Source organism: Pithys albifrons, chromosome 15 (genome assembly GCF_047495875.1).
Source record: "Pithys albifrons albifrons isolate INPA30051 chromosome 15, PitAlb_v1, whole genome shotgun sequence".
Lineage (NCBI taxonomy): Eukaryota > Metazoa > Chordata > Aves > Passeriformes > Thamnophilidae > Pithys > Pithys albifrons.
The window spans coordinates 12834641-12854724 of NC_092472.1; the positions used below are offsets into that span (position 1 = coordinate 12834641).

The window sequence follows — 20084 nt, forward strand, 5'->3', positions numbered from 1 at the left end:
AGAAGCCTTCACTTTATATGATTCTTAGAAAATAGTTCTCCAGGAATTTCAAGCCTTGTAGGCTGATTAGGGGGAAAATTCTATTTTTCCATCTATTACAGTTTACAGTCTAGTAGAACCTGCCACTAACTAGGACTACAGAAAGCTGTATGCAAACAACTTCTGTCCCAAAGCAATACAATCCAAAACATGTAACAGAAGTAACGGATAGAAATACCAGGGAAGGGCAAAGGGAAAGCAAAGGGTCCAAATTGGTTTGATGGGCTGACAAATAGATGAGTGTTTGACATTTAAATACATCCACAACAGGACACAGTTCTCATCTCTCCTGTTTAGAGCTCTGCCTGCTGCCTAAGGGGTACTAATGAGTAGTGCTTCAAACTCCTAACACAATTTAAAATACCAGGCATTGTGTGCTACCCTGGTGGAACGAGGTCAATGCAGTGTCATTGCCCATTACATGAGCTTTCTAGCCTTCTCTTGCTTAAAATAAGGATATTGGTTTGCCATGTTTATATAAGCATGTCTTTTCTTGTAATATTCAGAAACTAATACAAGACGAAGCTTTTAAAAAAAGTTTTAAGCTCACTAGTAATAGCTGAAATAGAGATCCCCAGCACATTGTTGTTGGACAGCATAAAATATGCACGTGCTAATATGCCCAGCCATGGGCAATCCTGCTGCTAAAGAGCCCCATCATCATAAAGAGGAAAGGTTTAAGAGCCCTGGTTCCAGCCTTATAATTATATTGACACATAAGAACCCTTGAAGGGGCTGTGCCCACCTCAGCCAAGCTCTGTGCAGCTTGAGGGTGAGCGCAACACAGCTGGAGGCTGAGTCCTCCAACACACCGGAGAGGCAGCAGGACGCATCCACAGCCTGCAGATTGAGTGGCTGAGTCACACACACAGCCCACAAGCATTAACATCTTCTCCCCAAACCCAGTATATGCAAACCACACAGTACTATCAGGCTTATCCAAGACCTGAATAGAGTTCCCTGTACCAGTATTTCATCAGGAAATTAAGCTGATGGTGGTTTCTACCTCAGTTAGGTTAGGCCATCTTCAGGGTAGATTTGGGTTTCAACCCAAATTGGTGGCTTCAATCCAGATTCATTCCATGGTTTGGCTTAAAAATCCAAGCGAGGTTTAGAGGTAGCAACCTTCCAGGAGCTTCCCGCAGTCCCAGAGCAGCACAGTCCTGATGTAAATGAACACGGTAAATGGACCTGGATATGGGAACCAGTTGTGGGACAGGCAGATGATATTTGAGGTCCCCTCAAGGCCTCTTTTTCATACAGCCTGTGCCTGACAAAGGCATTTAAAACAAATTGAGTATCAAATGCTACACAAGAAATGAATGATTGTGCCAGAAGACAGAGGAGACAGTGACCAGCTGTCCCCACACAAGCGTGACACTGCTTTGACAGCACCGTGTAAAAGGCAACAGCCAAACATAAATGTGTTTAAGCCTTGAATGTTCAGATAAAAGCAAAACCTAGAATAAATTAGTGATGCCTTGCTAGTTAAAAGCCACTGATTGGAAGCTTATGGCTTGATTTCACAGGAGTTGTCCCCTGAACCACAAGCCAGCAGGGCACGTAAAGGAGAGAGAAAGAGAGGTCAGGGCTGGAAGTGGAATAGATGGACATTGCTACAACCTGCATGAGAGGTTTTTTTTTTACCTGAGATTGTCTTGCTTCATCTCCTCCCCTTTCTCCACTCCCCACTATCAGCATTTAAAACACCTCCAAGCTTTCTTGAGCAGGTTTGCTGTGCTCATTAAAATACTGTGAGCACTTATTGGCTATAATGAGCATCATTAAATTCTGGTAAGTGCTAGGATAGTGCTGTGGAGTTGAACAGACTCAGGTTCTGGAAGGATAGCTCAGCAGTGGGAAGATACTGGAAATGCTACATATTTCAGAAGAACAGAAACACAAATTTGGCCCTTCTTTCTGCTCTGCAAGCATTGGGGTAACTCAGACCTGTTAAGCAGCAGCTATTGCTTACTGACTACTCAGATCATTCCCCTGTCCCACAAGGGCTCTCAGGTCCTCTTATCAGAACAGGAACAAATTAAAGATTTTTCCATATATGCATCTGCTCATTTGATAATTCTCCTATATTTGTTATTTAGAGATAAAAGTCTGCCTCTAAAAATTCACTTAGCAAAGTGGTTTTCTCAGCCTCAGGGAATGGTGCAGGAGGGATTGCAGAGCAGGATCCAAAGCAGCTGGTGAGGCTGCAGAAGCAGCAGGAGATCAGGAGATGAATGGGTGCATACTGGGGCAAGGATCACATTTTACATGCCCAGTTCTTATATTTATTTCCAACTGGCTGTGTCAGAGACACGCACTCTGACTTAGTTTGGCCTTGCCTAGAGCCATAAAGCTGTTCCCACTGCAGGACTCAGCATAACTGACTGTGTTTTATCACCAAATGCTATCACCTACCAGCATTAGTAGACATGAATTAACTAAAACCTTGTACAAATATACTTTACCCTGGAATAATCCCCAGTAATCAGAGGGCAAGTCAGGAAACAGAATCAGACAAGAAACTGAAGACCAATGTATCCCCCCAAAAGTCAGTGTATCTCCTAGTGAGAAAAGCTGCTGGAAGTGGGAGGTTTCTGTATATATCCCTAGGAGAAGGCACTCCAACACATGGCCTGCAAAATGCAATGCATCACGAAAGAGCAGAGAAGTTTATCTGACTCCTCAAGCAATATGTAGAGAGTTGACTGACCACAAAAAAATGGCAAAAAACCACATGGCTGATGTAGTTGAAGTTATGTTATTACAAAGAAATAAAGTCGTATTCCTGAAAAGTGATACTTCAAAATTCTATTATGTTCCTGGGCTGGTACCCACACCATTCCTGTATGATGAGCATATGACCAACTCTTTCAGAACCTTAAAAACATCTGTTTTTCAAATAAAATTAATCTAAAGACCATAGTTCAGCATGAAATGGGTAACAAAATGGCATCAATTTCACAAGATGAAATATTAGTGTGGTTAAGCATTAATTGCTCCAGTTTGGTCACTCTTTGTCCACTCACAGGAGCTTTTTGTGGATTACTGCTTTATAATTGCTTGCTCCCTAAGCACACATGCATTGCAACCTTCTCTACACCTTGACAGTCTCCTGGTTACAGCAAATGAACACTACACGTTCCCCTGACACAGCATTTTATTTGCTGGATACAGTAAACTAGAGATTGTTTATTCAAATTCTCATGGCCCATTAATGACATAATGCTGGAGACAGCTGTTCAGGACTGCACAAGAGCAAGGCAGAGAAAGAAATGCCATGAGAGTTCAAACATGCAGCTCATATCAGGGCCTGGCTGGGAAAGTCCTTGAAAGTTGTGTAGGGGAATTTAGCCTTACAGCTCTCTCATGAAGTAAATCCAGGATTAAAGCCACAAACTTAGTTTTTCCTGAAGACTCAGATGATTTTAAAATATCCCCATCTGAGCAAGGTGGAAAAGACTGCTTTGAAGAAGGGACCAACCATTTCATTTTCACTCTGCTTGGCCAAATTATCTATTGAAAAACTAAGACCTAAACCTAAGTCATCTATAAAGGCTTGCAAACCCCTTCATCATGTCCTGACTCAGTGTGTTTGAGCAGAGGAGGTGAAGCTCACTCTGTAAAAAGGCAATTCAAGGTCAAGGCACCTCTTAGGATCTCAAAAGGAGTTTGAACAGACTTTAAGTGATGCAGAGTACTCTGGGCCCAGAAGGCATCATCTGCCCCACTGCAATCTACCTCCTACTGCTGCTGCCCGATATTTTTCTAGTGACTTCTGGAAGGCTACCTCTGGCCAGGCAGGACTGATGTGGACCAAGCACAGTGTGACAAGGATAAGGACATGCTTCACCTAAGTACCATACCTAGGGAGCTACCCTGTGAATTTTCTCTTCATGAAGCTTCCAGAACCACATAATTATGGAACAACATGAATTTTCCCCTCAAAAAGCAAATCAAGTTTCTCACCTTCCCAGTTGTGGAGAAAAGCGGAAAAAGTCTAATAGAAAGGCTGAAACCCACCTTGCTGGTACACTCATTCCCACACCTCAGTTCAAAATAACCTATTTCATTAATTTTAAAACATTTCATTATTGAAAACTGGGGAAGAGTTGTGTATATTGTTTATATATATATACATGTATATGTACATATATAACAGGTACAAAGAATGTGATTTTCAATGCTGAGCTGACTTCTCAGCTTGGCAACACTACAGACATCTCCAGCAAAAAGGGAAGATCATTGAATAAATTTGCTCCTCCCTGTAATAAGGATTATCCATAGCTCCTAAACACCCCATTATTGAAGCTGTGTGTGAAGTCATGCTCAGTGGAAAGACCACCACCCTCCCTCATCATCCCCAGACCTTTCAGGGTAACCCCTACTTACAATTGTGAAGTTCATAACCTTCAGAATCCAGATGGTCATAGCAAGGTTCACCAGGATTAAAATCATTAGGAGCAGCACAAAGAAATAGAGGCATCTCTTCCTCCAGCCATAAATCCCCACTTTGTATACCTGGGGTCCTTCTGAGGTCTGCATGGTGCTCCGGTGCGCGTACTGTTCCTGAGGCATCTGAAACGACCACAAAGAAATCACCACGTGTATTCAATGGCAAGAGAAAGCTGATGATAAAAACTCTTTGTGTCTGTGTCTCTCAGAGGTTTTTTTTCTTTTTCAGAGTTTACCAGCTGGGCAGTAGCTCTTTGGATACCTTAGTTCTGCACTATTTCTCCTTCTGCTCACTGTATGCGGTAACATAACAAAAGAGAATTTTACGTGTTTTTTTTATATATATATATGTATATATATATGTATAAATACACGTAAGCACGCTGTCTAAAGGTATCCTACAGAAATCACTCCGGAGTGACTCTGTTCACCGCCCCAGGTTTTGCAAGGCAGGCACTCCAGGGCCTCTAAGGATCCTGAGGGGAAAATTTTGCATGCATTTGGTAAAAGCAGTCGAGTTCAGCAGTTTGTTTGGAAGACGCAATATGACTTCTCAGAGGTTTAATTTAAAAAAAAAAATCATCTCAAGCAAAATCATTCCTTCCAGCCAAAGAAAAAAGGCAAAGGGGAAATGTTTGCCTTTCCCCTTCACACACCCCAGCCTTTCCTAAATAAGTTACTGTGAAGCATGAGTTTCTCAAGTTGCCACATCCCTAACAAATTATTCTCAAGTGTCTATGCTGGTTTAACAAGAACTCTGATATCCTGAGAGGGTGAGCCTGCTTATACAGCAGAGGCCAGAACTATGAAAAGAGGGAAAGAAAGCAAGCTAGTGCTGAGGAAAGCAGCGTGTCAGCATCCCCAGGAAGAACTGCTTTAGACCTACTCAAGGTGAACACCAACCCCCTCCTGTACCCTGGTACCTGTCTGGCTCAGGGCAGTCTGAAATATAACTGCCCCCACCAAGAAAGGGATGCTTTTAAAGAGCATCACAACCAGCTGGGACAGAGGTCTGGATTACAGCCACCTCCCTACAACTGTGTGCACTTGATTTGTGGAGGTATTTGGTGCCACCCAAGTGGCACACAAGTGCCACACAAGTATTCATGTTCTCATCCTTCACATTCAGGTTCTGGAAAGACACTTTCACAGGCTTCCACAGGGTAATTTCAGACTTTTTCTGATGCACAGACTAAGGATATTGTCTCTAGTCACACACAGTTGGCTGAGTTTTTTGCATTTTAGACTCTAGAAAGGTAAGAACCCACCAAATGTGTTCTTGCACTACTAATTCCACAGCATGAGCATCTTCCTCGGTATCTGGCACTGACATTTGTATGCAGTGAATTACAAAAATTACATCACAGGAGGGAGCAATGTGAGTTCCCCTATGGGAGTGTGATTTGCTAGGTGAGAATGAGGCAATGGTAGAAATGAGATGCTCATCAGGGAGAGGAGCTGGGTCACCAACAAACACACAGACTTGAGAGAGAAACAGACCTTTATACGCTGCTACGACCACTGTGATCTGTACAAAGGGAAAACTTACACAACAATAAATTACAGAGTTTCCACTACCTGGGGGAAATTATAACTGCAACTACTGTACAGTCAAGGATTTTATTGCCTAATATTTTAACAGGGTATCCTGGAGAGCACATACTAAATGCAGCCTCTCCCTTGGAGAAAATGAATAAATTGCGTTGCTAACACTCTCAAACCATGGAAGAAGTTCGACAAAGGAGAAACAATATGAAATACCCAGCTAAAAATACCTCTTTATTGCAAAACCTGTTTATTCACTTTATCTCTTTCCTGCTCTTGCTCCTTTTTTTTACTTGCCATGTCTAGGATGGAGAAAATAGATATATCCAGTTGGGGCAAAACTTTAAATACATCAAAAGAATTTATAGCAACAGAACACAACCACCAAGACCAACTTGCATCCATGCAGCAGCCTGGTTTTGAGAGTATCTCTAGTTCTGATAAAATATTTAGCTCACAGCTGCCCTAGTAGAGACAGAGCAACTAAAGTACTATGGGTGATGAGCAAGACTTAGTAATACAGGATCAAGTTATAATAAGACAATAACACAGCAATTGTAGATAGCATGTTCTTTCTATACAAACTCTCACACAGCCACATTTAAAACAATATATAATTTCGAGCTAGTGTTTCCTCCCTGAATTGTAAATGCTGCCCCACTTCCCTCCCCCCTCCCCCCAAAAAATGCTCATGTTTATAGTTCTTCAGGAAGACAAGACAAAATTATGGACCCAGAGTGCTGAAGTGTGTTAAACAAATGAGCAGAATAAGAAGGTCTGCAAGGCAACTACATGTGGAACCAGCTATATCCGCTATCAATAATCAGTACTGTGTGGGAGGGAGAAGTATGCTAGTCATAATTTACATTTTGGCAATTCTTCCTGACTCAAACATTAAAAAGAATTAAGGCACCAGGAAAAAAGTATTGCTGTGAAAGAACATCCAGTGGCTGCACTTGCTTTCAATTACTGAACTAAGGGGAAAGGCTGCTGCTGCTTACTAGGATTTTCTTCTTCAGGAAAATATTAGGAACTACGACCTAATTTCATAACAGCAGAGAAAATATAATACTGAAACAAATATAGAAATCGGAGGGGAGAAGTACACCTTCCAAAAGAAACCTAAAACTGTCAGCCTGACCTGAGAAGGCTTAAAGACATAAGGGCACAGCATTGGACTAGTGCATGGACAATCCCATCTACAACACAAAAAATGCAGCATGTCAAATCTTTGCAGTTTTGCCACAGACAACACAACCATGACTACAAAAGTAGCCTGGAACCTGGGTAATTCTTCAAGAAACTCTTTGTGCTGCTCAAAAAAAAAAAGAAAAGAAAAAAAGGGAGGAGTAAGTTTTTGCACAAGAGCTGTACACTGAGTCCTTATATATAAATACAGCAAACAAGGTCGGAGACAAAATTCAGTCCACTTAGAAAAGCTATTCATCCTTTTGCTTTAGCATGCCTTAGAGATATGGCCCATGACAAGAGAGATTTATTTGCTTTTTTAAGACCACTGGAAGTGCCCTGTCACAACATCTGCTGATCTGCACAGGCGGCTCACCGAGTACTTCTGCAGAGAAGCTTCAGCACTTTCCTTCAGGCTCAGCTGAAAGGCACCGCAAACCAGAACCAGGACTGAGCTTCCAAAAACGCTGCCAGACCTCACCAGTTAAGGCTAATCTTTATTCCTTCCCTCTCTCCGTCCTTCCACCATGTCCTCCTGCCCTGGCAGAAAGTTTCTCACTCAGGGTGTGCAACCCACATTAATGATTCATCAGGCAGGAAAGTGTTTTACATGCCCAGCGATGAATTAACACCTTTCCCATGCAAACACTGGTGCTGTAACATTCCCTGTCCATGCTGGCTTTGTAGGCTTAGTGAGGGCCATAAGCAGGGTGAGATACCACACAAGGAATCAAAAAGGTTTCTCTGCCATGGGCATTTATTTGATCAGCACTTAAATGATGTATGTTTAATAACAGAACAATTTTAAACTGAAAGGGGATGCAATCTGAGAAGGCAGCTTCTGTCTTAAGAATCCTCTTGAAATTTTGCTGCTGAAAATGACCTAGAGCTCATGGAAACAGCTCACTGCAGCAGGGACTGAATGCCCCTGAGCCTTGCACAGCCGACACAGCATCTCCCCTCCTGCCTGCTTGCATAAAACCAAGGCATAACAGCTTCATCAGAAAAACAAAGAGCATCTGACCCCAGGCTAACCTGAAGCATATCATGATGGGTACGTGTTTCTGGAGATGAGAGAGGGGTTCAAATTCCCTTGGGTCTTGGACCTACATCTCCCACATTTGCCCTCTCTTTATGTCCGTATCACGAACATCCTCTTCTCCTTCTCTTTGTTTTCTGGAACAGAAACCTTTTCTTTTGGGCTGAAACAAGGAAAGAAAAAAACAAACCCTAAAAACCCTCAGAGGTGCACTCTGCCATATCACTGGAAGGCAATGTACTTGTATTCACTAGCTGTAAATGCTCAGCAGATTCATCCTCTTTAATTTCTCTGTCTTTTAAGTGCACAGTATCCACCAGGTTCAAAAGAACAGACATTTCTGGAGCATGACTGAGAATAAAACTTGGCATGTAGAAGAGTGTTTTGAGCCATCCATCAACAAGACATTTTACATCTCTGCTCCCCATAAAATTTTTTCAAGTTTGACACCCCCAGGTCTGTTAATCTACCATTTCATGGCCCAAAATTGATTTATGGGCCCGCACATGGGTCAGACCCCAGCCCAGATCTCCTTAAAAAGGATCAGGCTCTGGAAAATGACTTATCACTTGCAGCTTGGCCAGCAAGGGTTGAGTACTGGGGAACAGCACAAGGGATGAAATACTTTCTGGGATAGTTAAATTTCACAGCACTTTTCTCCAGGATCATCTAAAGCCATGAAACTAACTGACCTCTTCTACCCTGATGGCTGTGCCAATATGGCCTCTGTCACTGCCACTGGTGTTTGCAAAGCTGAAATCTTCATTCTGTACTTGTCCCTCTGCTTCTGCCAACAGCTCCCACCCCTCCACGTGGGGAGCAGTTCTCCCATGAGTTGGGAAGACCATCATCACTCATTGCTCACTTCTCAGGTATCAGCACTATGTGATACATGACCAGAGAGACAAAAAGTAAAAGGAAATATCCTAAGGAAGGTTCTGTTCTTTTATGACTAATTACTATCAGTGGAGTACATCACATGTAGTATTCTTCAAATATCTAGATTCTGGCAAACATAGGCACATCAATAAGCTTTTCTGAGTCTGCACAGTCCATCGGGGCATGGTCTGGAAAACACTGGAAACACTGCACTGGAAAATATCTCTTTTCCCACCCCATCTCTTGTATCTTGTGGAAGTTGGACTCACTCAGCACAGGCAGTTGCGGGGACCTTGGGGATTCATCTGCTGGTAAAGCATCTCTCATCCAGATCTCTGAATGCTCCAGGGTACCCCCTACCTCTAACATCTTGAAAGCTCAAGTAATTTCCCCAGTTGCCAAGGCTGACAGCATTTCAACAATAAATGTGCTTCAGGATGAGTCCATTGCAAAAACCTCAGCTTATAAAACAGTATCTTTGAGCAGATGGACTCAACCAATAAGCTGAACATGGGACTTCTACTCTGCCCTGTCACTTTTCTGCATTCAAGGAGTACTTACAGTAAAACTTTAAACCTATTAGAGTCCACCAGAACAAACCAAAGTAACAGGTAGCTCCATCTCTGAATAGTATCCCCAAAATAAAAAATGGTATTTTATTATGCTGCAAGAGTCTGTGAGCAGTGTGATTTTACTTTTGCTTCTCTTCTCCAAGGAGAGAAACACGTCTGCTTTCTTATTTATGAGAGTCTCTTCTAAATTTTTTACTTTTTTCTTGATAGTTACCTTTTCTCAATACTTTTTCAGAATTAAGAAGAAAAAAGAAAGTTAGCATGGAAGAAAAAGCTTCTGCAGTGAGTTCTTTTATGTATTGAGCCAGTCACCAGAGAATGTCTTTCACAAAATGCCCCATAATTTGTTGCAATATGTTCACACTGCATGCAAACACCACAGCAGCGCTGCTGCATTCGCACGCCTGTTCCTTTGCACCACTCAGAGGATGTGAAGCAATCACAAGCCTCTGTCCACTGGTGCCAAGTTTATAAAAGCTCTTTCCCACCAGTGTGTCTCAAAACAGGGTGAACAAATATAAGAACTACACCAAAATAGCCAGCAGCAGGTGTGACTGCAGGAGGCTCTGGGAACAGAACGAGGGATATAATCAACTGAGCCTGAATCAGAGAGCAAGCTGCAGGAGGTGATACTTCACAGACTTCTGCCCCAACACACTCTCACCCCACAGTACCAAGAAAAGAGACATGGCTTGTAGAAATGTGCAAAGCAGGCCTGTAATATGGATACAGCTGGAATCCAACCAGCATGGCACAAATTGGGAACTGTGGGCTTGAGCATGTGGCAGGATCCAGAGTACAGTCTCTGCAGTGATCCTGCTCATACGAGTCAAAACTTGTTCTACCGCATCTTCCCTCCACCATCTTCCCTCTACATGCTGTGCCTTCTCTACTTATCTGTTTGTTCTTTCACACAGACACATTTGCATTCTGGTTTGCTCCTGGGAAGGACCAGGAGAGGGAATACACATATTAGGGTGTGCTAACGGCTCTCTTATCTACAGTTTCCAAAATCGACAGAGCCTCTGGTCTTTGTCCACACATGCACACACCCTTCAGTTCTCCTGGTTTCAAAGTAAAGCTTGAATATTTGACCCAGGTGGAGCTGCAGAAAGTTCACTTCTGGCAGAGGGAGGGTCAGGAGCAGCTGCCAGATTTAGGGAGGAAACATCAACTCCCTGGACCAAACCCAGCCCAGGGCATTGCGAAGAGCCTCCCCTGCCCTTCCTGCGCTCACACCCACACACCAGTATCTCCACTGGGGTCCAATCAGGAGTGGGTACAGCAAACAGGTCAGTGGGATACTTGGGACATCCCATGATCCAGACTGGTCCCATACCTGATCAAACACCTGCACACACCCCTGGGTCTGGAGCACCTCCACAGAGCCAGGCACATCAGTGCAGCCCTGCCTGCTACTGGTTAAAACAAACATATTCCAGTCTCTTCCTCTCTCCGGCTCTTCAGTGCTGATGATCAGATTTGAGAAGTGGGATGCTGCATGATCAGAGGCAGGAACTTGAATTTTATTTTATCCTTTTTTTAAAGAAGCTTATAACTAGCAGTGAAGAAGATAATAGGCTGACTGGGTGCCTAAATTAACAGCTGCTGAGAAAAGCAATAGAGCTCCAAGTCTGCAGGGTAAGATGGCAGCCTGTGAAGGCTCAAGCAGTCCAGATCATTTGAGACCTGCATTTAACACAGCATTTTCACTGCAGGTGTATTTTATGCAAAGCAAACTTTGAGCTTATCAAGCTCATCACATTTTCATCACATGTCTCTCCCTTCCACAGCTCATCTCTGTCCTTCCTCTCATTCCCTTTGCCCCCATCAGCCTCCAGGAAGCCACAATACAATCATGTCTCTTGTAGGATGCCCTTCCTGCTCTCCAAACCCACAAAATCCTCACTTGGCCCACACTAACTCAGCACGCTTCAGCAGCATTAGTGGGAGTAAGCTCTGGCCCTGCCACATATTGAATCTGATGCCCTTTGGGGAGGAACCTCTCTTTGTCACTGAATTTTTTGGATTGCCAAGATGAATGTTTGAGCCCTGTATGTGCAGTCCCGCCATCAAAGCAAACCGTGGGTCTACTCCCATGAACCACTCGGAAACGCTTAGCGCTGTCCCACTGTATAATTTAATACCCTTAATTCATTCCTTGTTGAAAAAGCTCTACCACCACCACAAAACATAGATGAAAAGCATTTTCAACACATCAAATAGCATTGCTCTTAAAATCCAAGGAAGAGGCACTGGCAAAGGCAAGGAAGTTTGTGAAGCGACGCGAGGCGGACTCCTCCTGACACCTCCATCCCTTGACGAACGCACGTTCCCGAACTCCCGAGCCCAAGCCTGCCATATAAGGTGCTGATATCTCTGCAAAGGCAAGACAAGCTTTAATGCTGCAACTAAAAGGATGAGAGAACATTTCCTAAATCTGGCAGACTTCTAAAGAGAGAGTGAGTTTTTTCATCATAAATGTTTCTCAAGTTATTTGGGGAAAGAAAAGCAAATCAGAAGAGAAGTTGCAGATAGAACAGCCCCTAAATTAATGTTTTTCCTTCTAATCTGCTCTATATGGCTTCTGATTGTGCTGTCTGTTGCAGTTTGGTCATGCTTTATAAAATGCAGGAAAAAATATGTAGAGAAATCACAAGGCAATGATTATTACTGAGTTACTGCCTCTCTTCACAAGCTCCCTGTACCAGGAATTGCCAAACAACCTCCAGACAAACATGCTTTCAACTCATTAAACAACTGCAATTCAGTGTACTTATAAATGTATTTATCATGACCAAAGCGCATTTTTCATTCACGTCTGTGAGTGCCACATGGTACAGAGTCAATCTTTCAGTGGCTTCAGGTTATATACATACTTATTCCCCAAAATGAAAAAGTTTGGGATTATTTGGGTACAGCATTCCCTCAGCCAGAGACACAGTGCGGGCGTTGCTTTGCCTGCAGCATTACTATCGACACAAATTTAGCCAGAAACCACCACCCAACCTCAAACTGTTCCCAAACCTTCACAAATATGCCCACAACTTCCCTCCCATTCTTGACTTTTTTTGCTCTAAACAACAGTCTGAAAGCAAGAAGCCCCTTTGCACGAGCACAAGAGAATGACAAAATCCCCCCAAGTGCAGCAGGATGGAGCACGGCAGCTCTTACCTCTCCCTGGGTGGTGGATGAGCACCCGGAGGGTGCGGGAGGCTGGGGAAGATGCAGCACAGCGTTTGGAGCAGCACGAGGCCTGGCCTGTGCTCATGAGCTGCCCCTGTCAGATTTTCCAACAGCAGAATTGCAGCCAAGTCCCTGCCCATGCCTGAAGAATTTCCTGAACAGCATTCCCGTTCTTTTTCTAACTGCTTTGAAACCACACTGTCTGTACTTCAATAGGGCTTTGTCAGACCAAGTTACAGCTACTGGGCTGGCTCCAGAGAGCAATTGAAAACACATGTGTTTTGCATTAAAAGCCCCCTTCTCCGTGCACACATTCAGACACAGACACCCCCATCCACACTCAGCTCCAGAGTCTGCCGGTCTTGCCTTTGCAGCTATACAGCCAGCCATTTCAGCTAAAAAGAATAAAAGTATTATGGTTGTGACGATTTTCTTTTGGAAAAGCAAAATGGGGGTGGGAGGGACCCCATTGCCATGGATAACACCTCATCCTGCCTCCTGTGTTTTGCTAAGATCCGCGGGTCATGGGCACCCAGGTTAACAACCAGCTTTGCCAAACCCCAACAAGCAAGGAATTAAAATTTCAGTTCACCACTAGTCTCCTCTTACCTTTACTCCTGTCTCTTCTAAAACTATGAGAAAAGAAAGCATATTTTTAGCATCTCTAGACTCAGTTCAGCACATCAGAACTGTATCCTAATCTTGACACATACTCCTGTATCTGCTCATACTAAAAATAATACAACTATTTTTGAGTACTTTCATCCCTCTCTGCTTTCCAGCGGTCCTAACCCTTAAAATATTTTAAGCACCTTGCATCTCTTTAAAGAGAGCATTAACATTGCTCTGGCATTGGCTTAAGGAAAAGAAATAGAAGATGTAATGTTATACCTTTTATCAGAATGGGTCCCAGTTCTTAATATCTGTAATCATTTCCAGACAGCACCATGGGTCAAGGCAGCAAACGTGGGCTCTGCAGCTCGGGGTGCCCTGCCCCTGGCATGTGCCTGTGAAGCAGAGCTGGAGTAGATGTGGAAACGCACATGGATGTCCCCCTTATTCCACCACAGCTAAGTCCCACCAAAGATGAAACACAGCAGCAGAGTTGTCAAGGTAACAATATAGAAAAGAGACAGTTTAAAGTGAGAGAGAGATATTTTCCCCTCCTAATGTTCCTTTTCAAACTGTGCACTCTATGCACTCTACTTCTCTCGGGTTATTCTGTTCTGTGATTTCCAGAGGTGTGGTGGCCAGGTGAATGTTTACAAGAGATAAATGCAGCAATGACTAGAAGTAACTGAGAGCCCTACGTATGATCTGATCCAGCGCTCTTTGGAGGCAGCAGGAATGCTGCTGCCTTCCAGGGGCTGTGGGTTTGGTCCATAGCAAGGACTCATTTAACCACAGGGATATGAGATCTGCCTTTCACCTACCAGCAGTGAGATCTCACAAAACCCATATGGGCTTCCTGTATGGAAAGCCTGCAGTTCTTCACCCATCCAATCTGTTCTGAGAGCTGCTGTGAGTATGCCATGAGTGGCTCTCTCCTGCACTCTGCTCTCCTACCAAAATGCTTTTTCTCCTCCTGCCCAGAACCACGTCAGTCAGCAATACTGCCCATGTGCCCTGGCAATGTGCACAGGCCAGATGTGGGCAACCTGAATCAGCCCCTCAGCTGGCCTCAGTGGTGATGGATGTGTACTATGATACTATTTTGTAGAAGACAGGACAGTATGAACCACATGGTCATTTTGCCTCAGTTTTCCAGACTTTCAAAAAAAGTCATGCACACAAGCCGCACACACAACAACCACTGGTGACAACATTTCATTTCTATTTGCACAGCTTGTGAGGAGTCTGTTTGAGCCAGAACAGAAACCACATACTTCTGGATCACAAATTAGGAGAGCTATCCATACAGCTAAGAGAGAGTCTCCTAAACGAGCTGCCACAGCAATGATAACTCTTTGGGTTGGCAACCAGTAACAGCTGAAACCAACGGCGCCTAAAACCTTTGGAGTCTCTTGGTATAAATAAAATGAAACAGAAAAATATGAACTGCAGATTCACATAATTAGATTTTCGGTTGTACAAGACAATCAGGCATCTGCAGAGCTGTTTGCAAGTCCATGCCTTCTGTCTTAAATTTCCCCATGGCCTTTATTCTTCAAACCAGTTATGTATGGGATAGGCAGTAACTTCAGTGGATCGACATGTGTTGTGAGTTAAGCACATGCTTTAGTGCTTTGTGGTCCAGGACTTTTCAAGGCAGTCTGGCTGTGGCAGGACCAATAGTCAAATCATTTAAAACACGGCAGTATGTTACTTTGAAATTTCTCAGTTCTTTGCACAAATATGGTAAATCAGTGGTTTTCAAATTTTTCTCTCCATGTGGACCCCTAAATATTTGACAAAGGTGGTGCATACCCCTGTGATCATTTCACAGAGAGAGATTTCTATGTACCTTACAAAAAACTCTCTTTACTTGTAATTTTTCACAGTTCCCTTGGGAATAGTCCACAGGCCTCCCATACATCTGTGGACCACAGGCTGGAAACCGCCGCTGGAGATAACTTAATCCCTTATTAAAAATCTAAACCATCTCTTATGTTTATGTGATACTTTCTATCTTCAGAATATTTTTGTGAGCTAGTAGCATGCTGGCAGGTAGAGACGTGGGGAGGTGACAGCATTAATACTGCATTTTTTCCATTGGCATAATTACTAGGCCAAGTCTATAAATATTTACATTAAATCTGTCAGGCATCACACCAACCTCACTGATAACTTCAGGGGTGTCTTACTGTAAACTGCATTAATGCCTCACTATTTTGTCATCAAGTAACACATAAAATGCTCCTTCAAGCTAAGCCACTTTGAGTAGGTTGTTTTTATCTCCTTCTCATTTGGGTACAGGGTTTAAAGATGCTTCAAGCATCAGAACTGTGGCTCAGGGACTGTTCTATTTTTCTGTTATTGAGCTATCATTCGTATTAGTGCCACCACTACCAAAAATATATGAACCTTGCAAGCATAAACCTTAAGTTGATGTTGACATAACTATCTGCGTAACTGCTATTATTTCTCAGAACTGGCAGGGTTATGAGGATTAAAAAAACCTAGTAGAGCTCTTTGGGAAGATGAAAACAAATTAACCCCCCTCAAAGCTTCAATATCTTTGCAGCTGGAGACTGCAACACATAGGGACTTCCATTTTGTGTGGGAGATCCAATCCACCTGGATCCATGAATTCCTACACAAAGAAACAAGAAACTTAAAAGATAGGAATGAAAGATCCTTCTTTACCATTTATACCTGTTCTGCATTTTGACATCCAGTGTTTTATAAAAGCAGATAAAATTTATTTAGTGTTTACTGTTGAATTATCAATATGCAAAACTAATTTCATTTTACAAATAATATCAATTTGCATAAGAAATGCCACTTGGGATTTTGATGCTGTGCAAATTTCCAGGGACTCACTGAGACATTCCCCAAACCTTCCTAAAGAAATCAGGCAAACCATGTGCAGAAAGAATCAGCATGTAAACGCAGGTGTGTGTGCACCTGGAGTGGAGGAAGAAGTCAAAATGAAAATTTTAATATCTGAATGAGATATTTAAGTAATCCCTTGTTTGAGCTTTCCTTCCAAAACACTCTTTTTCAATCCATTAAATTGCTTGAAATATCACAACAGAATAAATATAAACATTTAAATATTTTTAAAGTCTCAACTGAAAGGAATCATCTACCTAATTATTATTATTTTAAATCTCTCTCAGACTTGGACTCTTAAAGAGATCTCTTGAGTACTCCTGTGTAAAGAGAGAAGCCAAGACTCATTTCAGTTCCATCTCCTTAAATACAGAATTAAGGGAGCTGACAGATAAGAAAGTTAACTATTTTGGATCAGGAATAGCAAGTGGAGGGAAGGCAGCAGTTGGTACTCCTGATGGATTCACCCAGCCCTGAGCATCCAGAGAGGATGGAGGGCAATGTAATGAGAAAAGGAGGAGAGGAAGGGGTTCCCCAAAATCGTGTAGCTAACGGCAGTAGATGCAGGAGCAGAATGTTTCACTGAAGGGAGAAAACTCATCCCCGTGTGTGTGCACGGAGCAAAGGTCTGATTTGATGGCAGAGACACCAAAATCCTATTTAAGTGCCGCAGCTGCAAATGCTGAAGGCACACAGGGCATCAGGTAATCACACACAGGGCTGAGATGGGCTTGTTGGACAAGTGAAAAGGAAATGGGAGAAAATTAAAAAGAATGTGTGTGTGTGTTTGTGCACGTGTCTGTGCAGGTGTCTGTGCATGTGTGTACACAACCGTGTGCTGGAAACAGCCAGACCTACAATGCCCACATCCTCACCCACTGCTCTAGTTTCTTCAGAGGAGATAAATATGGCTACACTTTAGTAAGAAGTATAAATATAGGTCTGGTTATGAGATGCAAGATCTGCTAATTCCTGGAAACTAAAGAGAAAGAGGGGCAGAGCTAATCCTGCTGTGGTTGCCCTCGCAGACAGGTGTCCAAGGATGGATTTTCATGCAGATGAGAAGCCTCAGTAATGGCAGAGGTGACCCTGAAGTGGAGGCCTCTACTCACACGACACTGAGTCATTTAGATCTGAGTACTAAATTTCCCCTTATATTCCTCTGGAGTAAGCAAACAGTACAACAGCACAAACAAATGGAAGAAAGCACAACAAAAAGTCCAGGTTTCATGGCAGTTTTGCAGGTGAGCTGGGCATTGGCAGGTCAGGGCAGGAGTCAGTGTTGCTTGCACAAAGCTGAAAACAGTGTGAGTTCAGGTGAAGGACTGAGCTTTTATGAGAGGCCAGACCCAGAGAGCTGCTGCTCAAGGTCTGAACTTCAGAAACATCCACATCTCTGCTGCTGCTATAAGGATCAAAGTGTCAAAAAGTCATCACCAAAGGCAGAGACCTTCCACAGGAGAGTTGTAGACAAGGGAGGATGAAGGATGGAAGTATCCAACGTGCCAAAACCACAGTAGGCTCATGCTTAACTTTGCACAGGTCAATGTCTAACACCTACATTCAGAGTAACCTTCTCCTAATGACTCTTTTCTCCTTAGTCTTCTCTGCAGAGTCCCTGAGACCATTTGCAGGATGCACTGTTCCTAATCTGAAACCTCTGTGCTGTGCCCCTTTTCCCACAAAAGCTGCAGCACTGTGTACCCATCGGACAAAGAACCACAGTGAGGACCTCATCCAGCCCAGCCCTCCAGCCCAACCACTGCTTTGTAATTAGTCTGATGATTTCAGCCACTTTCAGGCTCTCCTCAGAAATAATTTAAGGCCAGCAGAGCTTTTTAATAGGTAAAATGGAAAGTGTTCCTTTTCATTTCTCTGGCAACATTAATGTAATTATCCTGAATAATTCTCAACTATGTGGGCTGTAATTTCAAGGCAATATTACTATTACAGAGCCCTGTTCTTCCAGCCAGCATGTGTCATACTCCCCATCCAGAGGTCATATATCAATAATCGGAAAGGTCTTCATTTACAAACAATAGAACCTCTTCATTTGCAGCATGACAACAGAGAAAGATGGTTGTTATCAGGCAAAGACCTGCCACATCCCTGACTTCTAATCCTCTGGAAAGAGAAATGCAAGGAAAAAAAACAACTGCAAAGATTAATTCCATATGGATATAGGAGCAAATATTCAGTTGGCCAGGCCAGTAACTGTTCTTCCATTAAAGTCTTAACACCATCCAAATCTATTACTCTTATCTGAGCAGCCTCACCCTTCGTTCTTTCAGAAATCAGGTTCAAGACACAGAGCTGTGGGTAGATATATGCCCCAGTGCAGAGACATCACCACCTCAGTCTGCAATTATTGTTTTCTGGGGGAGCAATTCAGTTTCTCTGCTAGGTCTATTGTGGTGCAGATTTTTTGAGTACAGATATGCCATGCTGCTTACATCTGATGCAGAGCACGGTTGATGGTTAGGCAGAGCTGTTCAGGAGCCCGTGCTCATCACAGTCTTTTCCTTTCCACTCCCAGTTATTTTTGTTCTGTCAAGAAAGAAGCTCTGCTTGTTCTTACACTTAGGTATCCTATTATATCACGAAGTTTAACACCACCCTATGCACCCAAACTTGGCTCTACAGAAGAATTTTTGTAGGCGGCAGATCTGTATTTTCACAAAGCAATTAGCAGGACTTGCAGAACACTAACAAGGCAGACTGTCAGTCCGTCAACAGCCCTGGACATTGCCATCTGTTTTAACAAGGTGTGATATTCTGGAAAGTGAGGCTTTTGCATTGCCCTGTTAGACTCCCGAGATGAGCAGCAGTGACCTTCATCCATAATACCTGAACCCAAGGAGAACTCTTGCCCTCCCCTTCCCATGACAACATCGGCCACTCACCATCAAGCTAAAACTAGATAAATCCAGATCAGACTACATATGGTTGAATACATTTTTACAGTGAGGCTGGAGAGGCACTGGAACAGGTTTTCCAGAAGGGTGATGGATGCCCCATCCCTGGAAACATTTAAGGCCAGGTTGGATGGGTCTTTGAGCAACCTGAACTAGTTGAAGATGTCCCTGCTCAGTGCAGGGGCACTGGACCAGATGGCCTTTAAAGGTCCCTGCCAATCCAAACTATTCAATGGTTTTAAAACCTGATGTACAAATCCACTCAAGAATAAGCAGCAAGGAAACAGCAGTTCTGGTAATTAAAATGGTGAGCAATCTTTTGCCAAATTTTGCAAATTCTTTCTCTCTACTTATATTCTGCAAGAGGTGGTGAACTATATGCTCTTCATAAAGCAGCTCCTGACAATATGCAGACACTTGGAGCTGCAGCAAAGAATGATTATGATTATGCTTATGTATAAACAAATGCACACATGTACAGATACATATTTTGAGTTTCAACACAGAATGAGGGGAAAGGTTTAAAAAGCAAGTTGATAGGAAAATTAAGCTACACTGAGATTGTGTGAGCCAGAGGGAAGGAAAAAAGATGCAATGGTTTGAGAAAGAAACACATGTTTATATGTCAGTAGTCATGCCTGACCTTTGCTGAATATGAACTGAATATGGCAGAGCCCTATTGATCAGGATATTTACTCCAAGGACCATGAAAAGGCCATTGTGCAAAAATTCCAGAGTTGGATTTATTTGAAGAGATGTACTCAAGGACCT

At 43.0% G+C, this 20084-nt stretch overlaps 1 protein-coding gene across 5 annotated transcripts in view; it reads right to left on the reverse strand.

Annotated features, from left to right (window-relative positions):
* Nucleotides 1-20084, reverse strand: part of SGCD (sarcoglycan delta) — a 218125-nt gene that overhangs the window by 139631 nt on the left and 58410 nt on the right. For 3 of the 5 annotated variants that reach the window (XM_071570080.1, XM_071570078.1, XM_071570076.1), the window contains exon 2: nucleotides 4432-4617. In XM_071570080.1, coding sequence (XP_071426181.1) covers nucleotides 4432-4617 — 186 coding nt within the window. Of the gene's footprint in view, nucleotides 1-4431; nucleotides 4618-12891; nucleotides 12990-20084 lie in introns of those variants that run through there. The other 2 variants (XM_071570077.1, XM_071570079.1) reach the window with 2 other exon arrangements.